This window comes from Aptenodytes forsteri, unplaced genomic scaffold (assembly GCF_000699145.1).
Source record: "Aptenodytes forsteri isolate BGI_AS27 unplaced genomic scaffold, ASM69914v1 Scaffold146, whole genome shotgun sequence".
Classification (NCBI taxonomy): domain Eukaryota; kingdom Metazoa; phylum Chordata; class Aves; order Sphenisciformes; family Spheniscidae; genus Aptenodytes; species Aptenodytes forsteri.
In genome coordinates this window covers 6,530,961-6,544,632 of record NW_008795128.1, presented here as the reverse complement: position 1 = coordinate 6,544,632, position 13,672 = coordinate 6,530,961, and the positions used below count along the sequence as shown (strand labels likewise).

The following is a 13,672-nucleotide window of genomic DNA, read 5'->3' as shown; positions in this document are numbered from 1 at the left end:
CATCCATCCCCAGGCAGAGCTCCATGCGCTCCAGCTGGTCATTGACATAGAGGGCGACACCCCCTCCTTGTTTCCCCTGCCCGTCCTTCCTAAAGAGCCTGTATCCCTCCATCCCAACACTCCAATCACAGGAGCCATCCCACCACGTCTCCATGATGCCAATAAGGTTGTAGCCCTGCGGGCATGAGCACGTCTCTAACTCCTTGTTTATTCCCCATGCGACGTGCTTTTGCATAGAGGCACTTAAGTTGAACCTCTGATGAAGCTGTCTTACTGGCTGGAGTTCCTTTGTGCTGCTCTTCAGCACAAAAAACAATGGTCTATTGCATCTGATAAAAATCTGGTTCAGATGGCAGGAAGTACCACTCCTAGTTTTTTGCTGGTCTGTGTTATTGGTTTTGCAACAGAGCACTGAAAACATGATGTTTGAGATGATGGATTTTGTGTCCTAATGCACAGCTGCTTGGCAGATGAAACGAAGTATTTCTTACTCCTTCTATGCCCCATTATTAATTCAGTTTCTTCTTCTCCTTGCAGACTGGTGGCATGCAGCATCTTTATTATTTTATCAGTGCTGTAACTTTCTCTTTTCTAATCAGTGATGTCTCTCTCCCTTCTCAGACCATGTCACTAAATGCATGTATATTGGGATTGAACAGGTACCTGTGGTGGCAATCATGACAACAGGTGGTGGAACCAGAGCTCTGACGGCCATGTACGCTCACCTTCTCAGTGTGCAGGAACTGAATGTCTTGGACTGTGTCTCATACATCACTGGTTTATCTGGCACAACATGGTAAGACCAAGATAAGCAAAGTCTTCATAGGAATTTTCTATATGTGATGTCAAGAAGTGATCTGAAGAGTTGTATCACCTTTACTATCAAGAAAGGACCTTCTTTTTCTGCTGTGGCTTTTTCTTGTTTCCATTGGTGGGTATTTGCCAGCATTTGGAATTAATTCAGTCCCAATTAAATATGTGGGTGATACCACACACACATGTGCTTTTCATGTAAATCAAGGCATGATAACTTCCCAAAGCTCTGCTTCAGAACTCACGTTTTTCCTTGTGTTTCTTTTTTTTTTTTTAGGACCATGTCAAACTTGTATGAAGATCCTGACTGGTCCCAAAAGGATCTTAAGGAAACACTCAATGATGCCCGAAAGCAAGTGCTCAAAAATAAGTTCTTTACTTGTTTTGCCCCCTATCGTCTGAAATACTATTTGAAAGAGTTGTGCCAGAGGGAACAGGAAGGACATCAGATATGTTTCACGGATCTATGGGGACTCATCATTGAAACTATGTTACATGAAAAGGTACAATAGCAGCACCTTTCTCTTCAGATTTGCATGTTTAGTGAATATAGAAGTGAGGGTAGACAGCAAGTTAAAAAATGGTTGAGATTGGAAGGGACCTCTGGAGGTCATCTTGTCCAGCAGCCCTGCTCAAGCAGGGTCATCTAGAGCCGGCTGCCCTGAACCATGGGCTTTTGAGTATCTCCACAGGTGAAGACTCCACAACTCTGGGCAACATATGCCAGTGTTTGACCACCCTTACAGAAAAGGGGTTTTTTGCTTGCTTGTTTGTTTGTTTGTTTGTTTGTTTTCCAGATAGATGCCTAAAGCATGTGCCTTGGCGGTATCATTCTTTGTGTTTGTTGGCTGTATTATGCAGATCTTAACACCACACCTGGTAGAGAAAGGGTGGGAATAAAGAGAAATAACAGGAAACTTATAGTATGAACCACTTTAAAATGAATTCACATGTAAATATTTAAATGAAAATCCTGTTGTTCTTTTAAAAGAGCTGCACAGTGTGACAAGGCAAAGAAAAATCACAAACCCAAACCCAAAGACAGTATCTCTCAGTTGTTAATGGGAGTACATCACCCTGTAAACATTTCCACCACAAGGCAATGTTCAGGCTCTATTTTAGTATTAATGAATATTTCCTTCCCAATAGGATATTTATACCTAAGAAAGAGAAAACATTCCCCCTGTAATACAAATAACTACACACACACTCAAATTTCTACTGCCTGAGCACAGCACAGTGCAAAAGGCTCCCTGTGGGTGGCTCAGCAGGGAGCTGTGAGTGCCCCTGCAGTGCCACCACCCTGTCCCCTGGACCAGCACCACCCGAGGGAAGCCCAGTGGCACAGCCATACCTCCAAGGGCTGCTCCAGCAAGGGGGAGCACCTGCAGCTCTCCTTTGAGGAGGATCAGAACTCAGCACCCTCTCAAGCCTTGGCACAGCTCCCAAACGGTCGTGCCCTTTCCACCCTGCCTGACTATGCAAGATGCTCCGCAGCAGCAGCAGTAAGGGTCAAGGCTCACTGAATATTAACTCTGTCTGAGGCTTGGCTCTGTCACAGGTCTGAGGAAAAGATGATTTTCTGGGCAGTCAGGGCAGGGCTTACTCTTTCTGAATGAAATGTTTTGTGCCAAGAGTGCTTTTCAAATATTTCCAGACATTTTCCTGAAATAAATAATGTGAATAGCAACATTTTCTTGCTACCATTGAAACCTCAGATTTTTTTCAGCATATGAACTTAACTTAGGACTATCTGTGTGCTGAAGTGCTGGGGTTGGGGAGGGTCAGAGATAAGGATGATAGCACCTCTCTCAACTAAACTGGTGGGAAATATCCTAGTTGGAGTCCAGTATGCACTGTGTTGTCAGAGCCCCGGCTTAGATGAAGTGGGAGGCTCTTTGTGTCATCGAACTGTCCTCAGCTGCTGTCCTTCTTCAAAACAGGAGGACTCCCATAAGCTCACAGATCAGCAGCAGGCACTAAATCAGGGTCAGAATCCCCTGCCCATCTACCTCTCTCTCAATGTGAAGGATAAAATCAGCGACCAGGATTTTAGAGGTAATAATACTCCAGAATTGTATTTCATGTTTAATCCCAAGAGGGGTCAATTTAGGACTAGGTAAAGAAATCAGTTCAATGCACAAATCCTCTAAAGGGCCAATCCACCTAAAAGTAGAATTTGAATAGTCAAATTTTTGAACATCTTAGTATATTCAACTGTATTCAGGATCAAAAGCAGGATGATGGAGGACATTATCACGAAATTACCTGCTAAATTACCTCAGAAATCTAAAGTTTGTAGAGAAATTTAGATGTAAGAGGACAATTCACTCTTCATGTTCAATGCTGTGAAATGTACAGTGAATAAATGTCTGTTTGCAAAGTGTGTTAGTTAGAAATGAGTCTGCCTTAACCTGGCCAATATCACATGTTTTAGTCAACTAATTTGTGCCTCTGCTGCTGTAATCAGTCTGCCTTGTGCTTTTTCTTTCAGAATGGGTGGAATTCACCCCTTACGAGGTAGGATTGCCGAAATATGGCGCCTTCATTCGTGCAGAAGATTTTGGTAGTGAGTTCTTCATGGGTCGCTTGATGAAGAAAATCCCAGAATCCAGAATCTGCTTTTTGGAAGGTGATTTGTTGCTCCGTGGAAATGTAATGTAATATAATATAATCCACTCCTGCACAAATCCCTCTTCTGAAATGAAGCAGTTAGTATATTTTTTATCTGCCAGGAGCAATATATGGTAAAATATTAGAATTGATAACAGGTCACTGTCTGCAGGATTTTTTATTTTCTCTGCAATTTTATTCAGCTGAACAGATTTATTTGATTTCATATGTGGTTACAATTGCTGACATGAGGCCTTCACAATACTTATAAGTCTTTGTCAGGAACAAAAGTTGTGTAACATTGCCACTAAGTTAAGTCATCAGTCTCTCCTGCAACCTGAGTCTCTAAAATACAGCCTTTTACCTACAATGCTCCTGCCACAACTAACCCTGATTAATCCTTCAGGATAACACTTTCATTTCGGAGTGCAAATAGGTCATAATATTTACCTTTTTTCCCTCTTGCATAAGAACAGCAAAAGCGGTAAGGAAATCTTTTTTTCCCTTTGCGAAAGCCATCTCTTGCCTCATTGTTCTTCCTACTTCCACCAATTGCATAAAGGAAGTTTCAGGGGTTTTTTGAGAAGTTAAAGACTATTTGCCTGTGTGGAGATTTCACTACAGCTAGTGGTGAGGTGTAAGGAAGCAGTCAGAATCTCCCCATCCCCGGCTGCAATGTCAAACAAGGTACCCAGGTCTCCCCTTCTGTGGTCAGAAATGCCAGCAGGTCACCAGCCCCCTTCCTAAACCTCCCACCTTGGCACTTTCTTCTTCCCTTCTCTGGAGCGATGCTGGGACATTTGTGTCCCTGTTCCCTGCCAATGTCTCAGAGTCCGCTCATTCAGGCAGTGTTACCTACTTCAGTGACACAGTTATTTGAAAGGTTTTCAGCAAATTCCTTTGCACCCCCGCCCCCGAACAGAGCAGGGACTGACTACATAGGTCCTGCAGCTCTTTCCTGCATGGCCGAGCCCGTCCCCCTGACTGCAGGCTGGCATTGCTGGGTCAGGCGATCACCAGCCTCTTCTGTCCATCACTCAGCTCCTCCCCCAAGCACCAGTTTTAGTTCTGCACTTTGGAGGGTTCAGGAAGGCACCGTTGCACACCTGGCACATCTAACCATACCAGGTAACAGTGTTTTCTCAGCCTGAAAGATGATTGCAGATAGGTGGCAGTCTGGACTGCCATCAAGTTTGCTACATCTGTTACTAGAGGAACTTGAAAATATAACCCAGATATCCCTTAAACCCTCAAAAATCAGAAGACAAATCAAAAGACTCATACATTTACACTTTCTGTTTTCAAAACTTTTAAGTCAGCTTCCTCAATTCTAAGGGATATTAGTGCCTGGATCTTGAACGTTTTGTGGTTAACAGCTCCGCATGATAACTGCATACCTGTAACAGGATTATGCTAGAAATAAATAAAAACTTTAGAATTACAAATGCTGAGAAGTTGGGGAATAAGAAATGTTGAGGACAGGTGGAAAATATTAAGATGTACTTGACAAAACGTTATTTGCCACGTTACAAAAATGAATGTGTTAGCAGCTATACTACCAACCCTCTTCATATATCCCAATAAATTAGATTCTTTGTATACATTATGGATTCATACACCAATGCATACAGACATTCCCTTTTACTTGTGCACTAAGATAATGTAATGAATAAAGTTTTCTGGAGAATGCAGAAGGTACTGAAGGTCATTGTGAATGAAAATGCTTCCCGGTCTTTACCAGTTTACTTTCTGCCAAATATATCCTATGCCACAGGGATCTGGAGCAGTGTATTTTCCTTGAATCTTATGGATGCTTGGTATATATCTGTTCATTCAGAAGACTTCTGGCACAAATGGACCCGAGACAAAATTACTGACATAGGTGGGTTATTCTTATGCCATTATGTTATTTTATTGTCTCTTTTTTTTCTTTCTTTTTCTTTCTTTTACCCTCTGTGCTGCTATTCTCTCTCTGAATTTTTCAAAGCCATTTTGGAATTCCCTCTTCAGGGCTTCCTGTAATCCACATGGAAACCAGGAGGAAATTCATGCCATGTATTGCAGTATGATAATAATTTCAGTTGTGTCAGAAAAGAATCCACGGGATCTGTCACAGGAAAACAAAGACAGAAGGGCCCTCATATGAGCCATTTTCAGAGCACAAGGGTAAAACTGGAAAAAAATATCCCTGTAGACTAGGAGAGGCTGGAGGCCTTCCCTAGCGATCTACAGTCTTCCAGTTCCTCTCTTGGAAGTTGGAGTATGGCATGAGGCTTCACAGAAACAAGAGCAATCACCATCCCTGCCTCTCTGGAGTCTACAAAGCACAGATACAAACTTCAGTACTATTGCAAGTCATTTTAAACTAGTCCTAAGAATGAGATTTGCAAAATGCTACCAAATTAAGAAAGATCTGCAGGGTCAGATTTCAAGGAGAAACACACAAGACAGAGACGTAGTACAGAGAAAAAAAGACGAGAAGGAAGAGAAATGTAGCAAAAAGGGTGATTTATTTTATCTTCTTGCACTTGTAGGGGCTAGTTTCTGGTTGTTAAAACAAGGAGCTTGCATTTGCTAGTAAGGAACATTAATTATGTTTGTGTGGCCGAGAGATTGTGATTGTGTGGCTTTTTTATGTGTGTGGCTGAGAGATAAAATGTAACATGGAGTAGCAAAGGAAGACAGGATAAGTACAGGATATTGTAGTGGATAAAATCACAAAGAAAGCAAAGGAAATTTTAGTAGATGAGATGGATTAATTTACAGTACAAACAAGGCCTTTACCACTGTGGACTGAGAAGAAGAAATGGATTTTTTCAAATCTGAAAAACTGTGAGATTTGTGGAGATCCTGGAAATAAAAAGAGAAAGAAGTCCAAGTTTTGCCAAATGTGTTAAAACAAATTATCATTGCACAGATCAACCTCAACAATGAGACCACATACAAGAACTGTCACTCTTTCTTCTGCAGATGATGAAACCCTATTCCCTGCAAGACCAAATGAGCTGGATACTCGAGTGGTTTGTCCCACTGACAGCTTTTCAGACATTTTCCGAGATGTTGCCATGTTACGTCCAGCAGCTTCAGAAATCCATAACTTCCTGAAGGGCTTTCAGATGAACAACAACTACCTGGAGAGCGAGTTTTCCAAATGGAAAGGTATGGTAATAGCACCCTGGTTTTAGTCACATTTTAAACCATCCTTGTGACAAAGAAACAATGCTGAAAAGATTATCAAGCCAACTGCCTTTTTGTTCTGTTCCCGTCCTCTGATAATATTTGAAACTGTTACCAAAAGCTGAAAATAGCCAGCAGGAGAGGCTTCAAAAATAAGTTCTTAAAAATTTTATGAAGACCAGCAACTGATAGATGAGAAAGACCCTGAGATTAGTCAACCAGCGTATGTCTGCTGATGTGACAGCCAGCCAGCCTGCACACTTGTGGCGTGGCACTGGTGTCATCATACGCTGTCTCTTGCCCAGCCAGTACTCAAGGGATGTGTGAGGGAGCTCTGTTTCATGTTACCGTTTTACTTATAAGTAAGATATAGCCTTTGTAACACTATTGCCTGTTACACAGTTTGGGAATTAGTGCTCAGCCTGCTACCAGGTCTTCCATGTCGCACAAGGGGTTATGCCTGCCTCGGCTGCCTACCTTAGTAGCTGTGTGCCAGTTCTTGTAGCCTACAAGGCACCAAACATCTTTAATCTTTAGTATGTTGAGACAATGGGGGGACATTTTAATTTTTTCCATATTAAAAAAGAAAAATAAAAATTGACCTGATCAGAGTCACACACAAAACCAGGGGATGAAATTAACTCTATTCTCCTGAGCCTCAAGTTAATCCCTCTTAATTAGAGGAAAGCCAAAGAAATTGCAGAGTAAAGAGTGAAAAGAAGAAGCCAGATGAGGAACTGAGAAATGACTGAACTGCAGCTATCAGCTATATAGGTAGGTCTAAAACCCAAGAAAAGCTGAATTCTCTTTTTGTTAACAATTGACTTGCCTCAGCACATCTCTTGTATTGAGCACCACCCCTGAAAAAAAAAAAACTTCTTTTCCAGACTGTGAGCTTGACTCTCAGCCCAACCACCTGACAGCAGCAGCAGACTACCTCATCCTGATTGATACAGCATTTGCCTTTGCTACCAGTTACCCGCCCCTTATGAGGCCGGAAAGGAAAGTGGATGTCATTTTGCATTTCAACTACAGTTCAGGTTCCCAGACAGGGGTGAGCCTCATACATTCTTCTTTACTGATATCTCTATTTCACCACTGAGTTCCCAGAATGGCTGATCCTCTACTCATAGAAACTTTTTTTCCCCAGTATCTGGGAGGTTTAAATAAGCTAACAGTTTACCAGGGTCATATATCTTTATTGAACAGTACAAGTGTTATCAGTAAGTAAGCATTTAGTAACCTGAATCTGCCCATTTTTATATGTAAATGTGTTTTAGCTGATTTGAAGGCAGTCAGATGTTGAATGAATGAACCTAAATGTAATTAAAAATTGTCTAAGACTTCTCAATCCCATCATACATATTCTTATGCATGGGAAAATGTACATTCAGGACAAGACAACTGTAACAATAGAAAGGTTTGATGCAGAAGGCCAGATATGCAAATAAATGCAAGCACAGTTTGTACTTAGGAATTTTAAACACATTTGAAATAAAAAGTCCTCTAAAGGCAGAGTTTTTAATACACAGTGTGGGGTGCAGATTTTCAAATACAGGCATGTGGACCCAGATCCATCCCATTTAACTCTGGCCTTCCAGATCTTGGCTCCATATACAGTCTACAACACTGTTGGGTACGTGCCATAATCTGTCAGAACTTGGCCCTCACCCCACAAACATTCCCAGTGAAATTGGGTTTTAGTCAAATTCAGTCCAAGTGCGTCCCACATGTTCTGATGTTTTCTTTTGTTTTGTTTTCCTATTGTGGCAACTAGCCCCTGAAAGAAGCCTCTAAATACTTTGCAAAACAGGGAATTCCTTTCCCTACAAAGGTGCCAGATGATCAGGAAACTCCACATCTGAAGGAATGCTACATTGTTGGTGACAAGGAGAGCCCAGAAACACCTATTGTTATATTTTTCCCTCTAGTAAATGACACCTTCAGGGACTACAAAGCACCTGGTAAGTTTACAGCTACCCCTCACATTAATAGAGGCAGTGGCTGCCTTCTTTCCCTTCTTTACCGTGCAATATCTGTTCTTCAGATCATCCTGTAAACATAGATTCAGACTCCCTTTGCTTAGATCTGAACCATATCAAGAAGCTTAAAATATGTAAATTTTTCTGGACAGTACAGCAGCAGCTGGGATCCGCCTTTGGCACATATGCCCCTCTTCAGATTGTTTTGGGGCTTTTCATCGGTAGATTGTAGAGTTTACTGATGAAAAGTATATTCTGTCTGTCTGCAGTAGCAGAAGTTAGCAGGGTTATTTCCTCCCATACTTGTCATCCTTTCCTGTTAGAGAATGCTCTGGGGAATCTAAGGATTTCATTGTTTAAAATAATTTCTAGGCTTACAGTTGAGCAGATAACCTTGAAAACAAAAGTGTGAACTAGCAAAGTGATGAAAATATAACACTGAGCCATGCCGACAGCTTCTGTTCACTTCAGTGAGTCCTACTTTGAAATTTAAGAAGAGTCCATAGCAACATTGCCAGTCAATTCAAAACAGATGGTTTCTAAGCCCTGGTACCATATCCCATGACTCCATACTGCCTCTGATGGTGCCAAAAGTCTCAGTTAGTCCTTCTCCAGATGATAAAATTCCTAACTCATGCTATAAGAACACTTATTTTTTAATCACTTCAAAGCCCGACAGTATGCTGAAAACCAGAAGTTCTGGGCTTGTATACGGTACGTTAAATTTAATAACAAAACAAATGCAGAAACTACTGTCCCAATTGTATTAATTCTTTTCCTTTTTTTTAAAAGCAAGTCGTAAAAGAATTGTACAGTACTTTTGCTTTGTAGATATTCTGGATTGAGTTCATTGCACATTTTGAGGTAAGCAACTGGAGTTTTGAACAGGATTCAAATAGTCTAAGGGTATTTACGCAGGTGCACACACCATTCTACTCCAGCTCTTAACACAGATCAGATATAACTGAAAGGTTGGTTTTTGTAGTTGCCTTTTGTAGAAAGAACCAGAGAAAGGAGAAAAGGAGAAAGAACTAGAACAGGAACTGAGACTTAGCTTCTGTACTGCTCTGTGAGGGAGTTTGCCTCCGCTCTCCCCCTCAGTAATTTCCAGAACCCGAGCATGTTATTCCTAACTAACTCAGCTATCTAATATCAGATGAATATCAGATGATGTGCAGATGCTACATGTCAACATAAATTATCAGGGGATCTAAAAAGGGGTGTTATTAGGTATGTAGAAGATGTATATGAAGACCTGCATGATATCTGCATATTGAGGCAAGCCTGTGCTGCCTGACCGGTTCAGCTGGTAGCTGCAAGCTGAGACTAAACAGAAAAAGAGAGAACAGGTCCTTGTTGGGCCCCCACAGGTGAAGTCTCAGCTGAGCTGACATGGAAGGGCTCAGCCCATGCAGTTTTTTGGGAGGGCTGCCACCTCTCAGCTGAGAGCCAGCCTCCACGGTGGCAGGACAGATGCTGCAGAAAGGCCCGGAAGCTGGGGATGGATGTCTGCCCTTTGTTAGCGGCCGGCAGAGATCAGATTAATTTATAGTGCTTCAGTGCCTTGCCCTAGCCCAGACCTAGATCGTACAGCATCTGAAGTATTAGATCAATTACATGAACAGGCAGTTTTTCCATAGCCAGCTCATCCATCAGCTTGTTCAGCAAAGGGAATTTAGAGCTTGGGCAGTAAATGAGTAAAACTGACATATTCAAACTGGGTTACTCCTGCACTGGTTAGACTATTCCACAACTGGAATAGAAAGAGGAAATCCTTTGTGTGAGGCAGCTTAGACTGCTTCACTTGAGCAGCACCAGTTGCTTATAACTCTCTCTGCAAAGTCGGGAGGAGTACATCTATCAGACTTGGAGAGACCCTTCCAGGAAAATCAGAACCGTTTGATCAATGTTGTTAGATCAATGTTGTTAGAGAAGATCCCCCAAATGCATGTGGTCCTGTCAGTAAGAGAGATGCTGACTTTTCACAAAGCCTACTGCCCTGCTTTGGTACAGGTGGTGCAGGTATCTGTGACTGTGGAGGTGGATTTTTTGCTACGGTAACAACCTCATCCCAATACGATGGTCTCACTGGAGGCTGATGGAAAAATTCTCCTGTCACTGTTGCTCTCTTATCTGTGATGAAGAGGGATCAAGCATTATACTTCCTGCTTGTGTTAACCTGTGTTACCTATCCCTGACAGTATTATCTACCATTAGTGCCCATTTCGGGGTTGTTACTGCTCTCTTTCCCTCATGCCAGCTGTTAGAAAACTGAGGGGTCCATGGGAATGATGGGGAAGGAAAAAACATGTGTGAGCCCTCATGTCAGGTGTACAGGCTAGCATGCACAGCAGTGGATCTCCACATCTTCAGGTCTCTGGCCCAGGGGTGGGAGCCTCAGCTGTCCTTTAGCAGTCAAAGGCATATCCTGGAGCCCAGGAATCTGCAGAATCTAACCAAATTAATTGACCTTTTCCCTTCCAAGAACTTGTTTATTCTGTGTACTAACAGGTAGATATAAGTTCAGCCTGCCCATATGCTGGTCCCATCAGTGCAGGGTTGAGCCAAAACTAATATGGCCAAGTGGGCTTCTTACACTCTCTAAGTGCAGGCAGTGAGTGCTCACTTTTGCTAAGTTCAGGAAGGGCAAGTTTGCCTACTGTGCATTGAGTATATCACTTAAACACACCCTCAGCTCAAAGGCTGCATGTAGCATCTACTGTGTTTAGTGAACAGATGTATTTCCACCAACTCAGTAAGTGACGGTGTGTCCAAAACAGCAGCTAAATCAAAAACACTCATGGTGTCACTGCCTAGAGCAGATGGCCAGGTCGAAGCTGAGATCAGCCACTATTTTGAATCACAGGTGACATGAAGGTCCTAGAAAAGCAAGTGAGGAGATACGTTTTTCGTCTTCTGCATCCATGAATTTGTTGAGATTTGCAATTCCCATGGTAAGCCTTGGGTATTTTTCTCCCTGTACCAGCAACCTACTGTGGAGGTCCCTATGAATATTTTCTCTGCATTATAAATAAACTTCTGCATTAGCTTTGGATCTGGTTTCTACTGTCAAATGAATTAAAATAAATAATTTAATTTGTCTTCAGATCATAAGATATGATGGATGTAGTATTTCCAGAGATGACATTTGTGGGACTACCTGACCAATTATTTTGCTTGGATCTGTGATGCATATGATTACCCTGGACTGATGAAATGGGCATGAAAAGTTCTTTCAGTATCCCTGCCAAATCTTAGTGATTCAGGGAATATCAGGTTCACTTTCACTGTTAAGGTTACATAAAGCCTGTAGATTTTTACAGTAGTAGGTAGCTCAAGGAAATTACAGTAAATATTTGTGCCATCTTCTTCTGGGATACGTCCAGATAATGGCTCTGTGAAGTCTTTCAATTTCTATAATAGAAACTAGGGGTTTAGGTCTGTTTTCTCTATTTTTTGATAATTCTTCCCAGTAGGAACAAAGTGTTGATGTAGCAGATTGTGGTAGGGGATGTGCTAGGTTGTGCTGTATGAAAGAATATCTGTCAGGTCACTGAGAAGGCAGGTGTGCTTTTGGAAAGCTTGAATCACTGAAATACATGGATTTTCAGCAGCCTATTTCTGAAGGCATGAAAGCATAGTAGTGAGGAAAATAAAATGATGTGGAGTCGAAGATGGAAGGCACAGAGAGTGGCAGTGGCTTCAGGCCCATCACCCAGAAAGAAACCATGCTGTCATGAGGTCCTTGCTGTAGTTGTCTGCTTTGGAAGAAGGGCAGGAAAGAGAAAAAGAGTAGTTGCCATTTACTTGCATCTTGGCTAGAAGTGCTACGATGACTGGGAGAAAGCAGCAAGGAGGGGGCCAGGGCTGGGACAGCATCAGTGCTGAGGGGGACTTGGCAACCATCCTGACGGCTCACCCCAGAGCTAGAGGAGGAGGCAGGGAGTCTCACCCTCCTGTGCTCAAAAGAGGAGCTACTCTACTTGTTTTGGCATTTCCAAGAGTACCCAGGACAACCCCTACTCCCCTCACCACCACCAGCTTCTCCACCCCCTGCTGCCAACCAAATATCCCAGCAATAAAACACTTGTGGAGGGAAAATTTTGGGTTGTGATCCACTGTGTGTGCATGCCTGAGGAACACCCAGACCCTAATCGCTTTTTGCTAATTAACCGAGTCATTGTTTGTCCCTTAGGTGTGAAACGTAGTCCCTCAGAGATGGCAGAGGGTGATGTTGATGTTGCCAATACCTGTGGTCCATATTACATAAACAATCTGAGTTATTCAGAGGAAGATTTTGACAAACTGGTGAACCTAAGTTACTACAATGTCCAGAACAATAAAGATTTGATTCTTCAGGCCTTGCGTACTGCTGTGGAGCGGAAAAAGCAGCATAAGAAAGAGCAACCACTGCAAAAACCACCCAGTGGAGATGGTATGTGTGTGCCTGATACAGAGGGAACCCAGCATTTGTCTGACTGCCCAGCACTAGGGAATATGAAATAAAATACCTATGAATCCTGTTCATGAAGAAAAAAAGGAATTTGATTAGGAAGTGAAGAAAAGCCAAAGAATGCTAAGAATAGCACTTTGTCATTGAAAATGCTAAAGCCTGTCTATCAGTGAAGGGAATAAACATAAAAACCAGAGCTCTTCTTAATGAATTAATGTGCTTCCCTCGTTGACAACCTCAGGAGCGTGCCTAGGTGAGGCTGTGCTTGTGCTTGCAGAAGTGACCTTTCAGGCCAAGGCCGAAATGCGTGGATAAGGAGGTGTGAGGAAGTTTACGCTGACTGTGTTTGTGCTCTACCTGTACTATAAAAAGAGAGGATTGTCAGTCCAGAAATGCAGCAGATAACAAAATCCATTGTCTCTAAAACAAAACCAAGAAGCCCATTTGTGAACTAAGGAGTCTTTATGTGAATGTAAATAGTGACCTTTCAGGCCAAGGCCGAAATGCGTGGATAAGGAGGTGTGAGGAAGTTTACGCTGACTGTGTTTGTGCTCTACCTGTACTATAAAAAGAGAGGATTGTCAGTCCAGAAATGCAGCAGATAACAAAATCCATTGTCTCTAAAACAAAACCA

General features: G+C 42.3%; 1 protein-coding gene across 1 annotated transcript in view; it reads left to right on the top strand.

Moving 5' to 3' along the window:
- LOC103897513 (cytosolic phospholipase A2 epsilon) overlaps positions 1–13,091 on the top strand; it is a 54,824-nt gene extending 41,733 nt beyond the window's left edge. Inside the window, exons 14-22 of the mRNA XM_019471589.1 lie at positions 660–796; positions 1,091–1,316; positions 2,757–2,871; positions 3,308–3,445; positions 5,201–5,308; positions 6,397–6,585; positions 7,491–7,657; positions 8,381–8,567; positions 12,781–13,091. Of these exons, the coding sequence (XP_019327134.1) occupies positions 660–796; positions 1,091–1,316; positions 2,757–2,871; positions 3,308–3,445; positions 5,201–5,308; positions 6,397–6,585; positions 7,491–7,657; positions 8,381–8,567; positions 12,781–13,091 (1,578 nt within the window). The remainder of the gene's footprint in view (positions 1–659; positions 797–1,090; positions 1,317–2,756; positions 2,872–3,307; positions 3,446–5,200; positions 5,309–6,396; positions 6,586–7,490; positions 7,658–8,380; positions 8,568–12,780) is intronic.
- Positions 13,092–13,672: the final 581 nt, after the last annotated feature.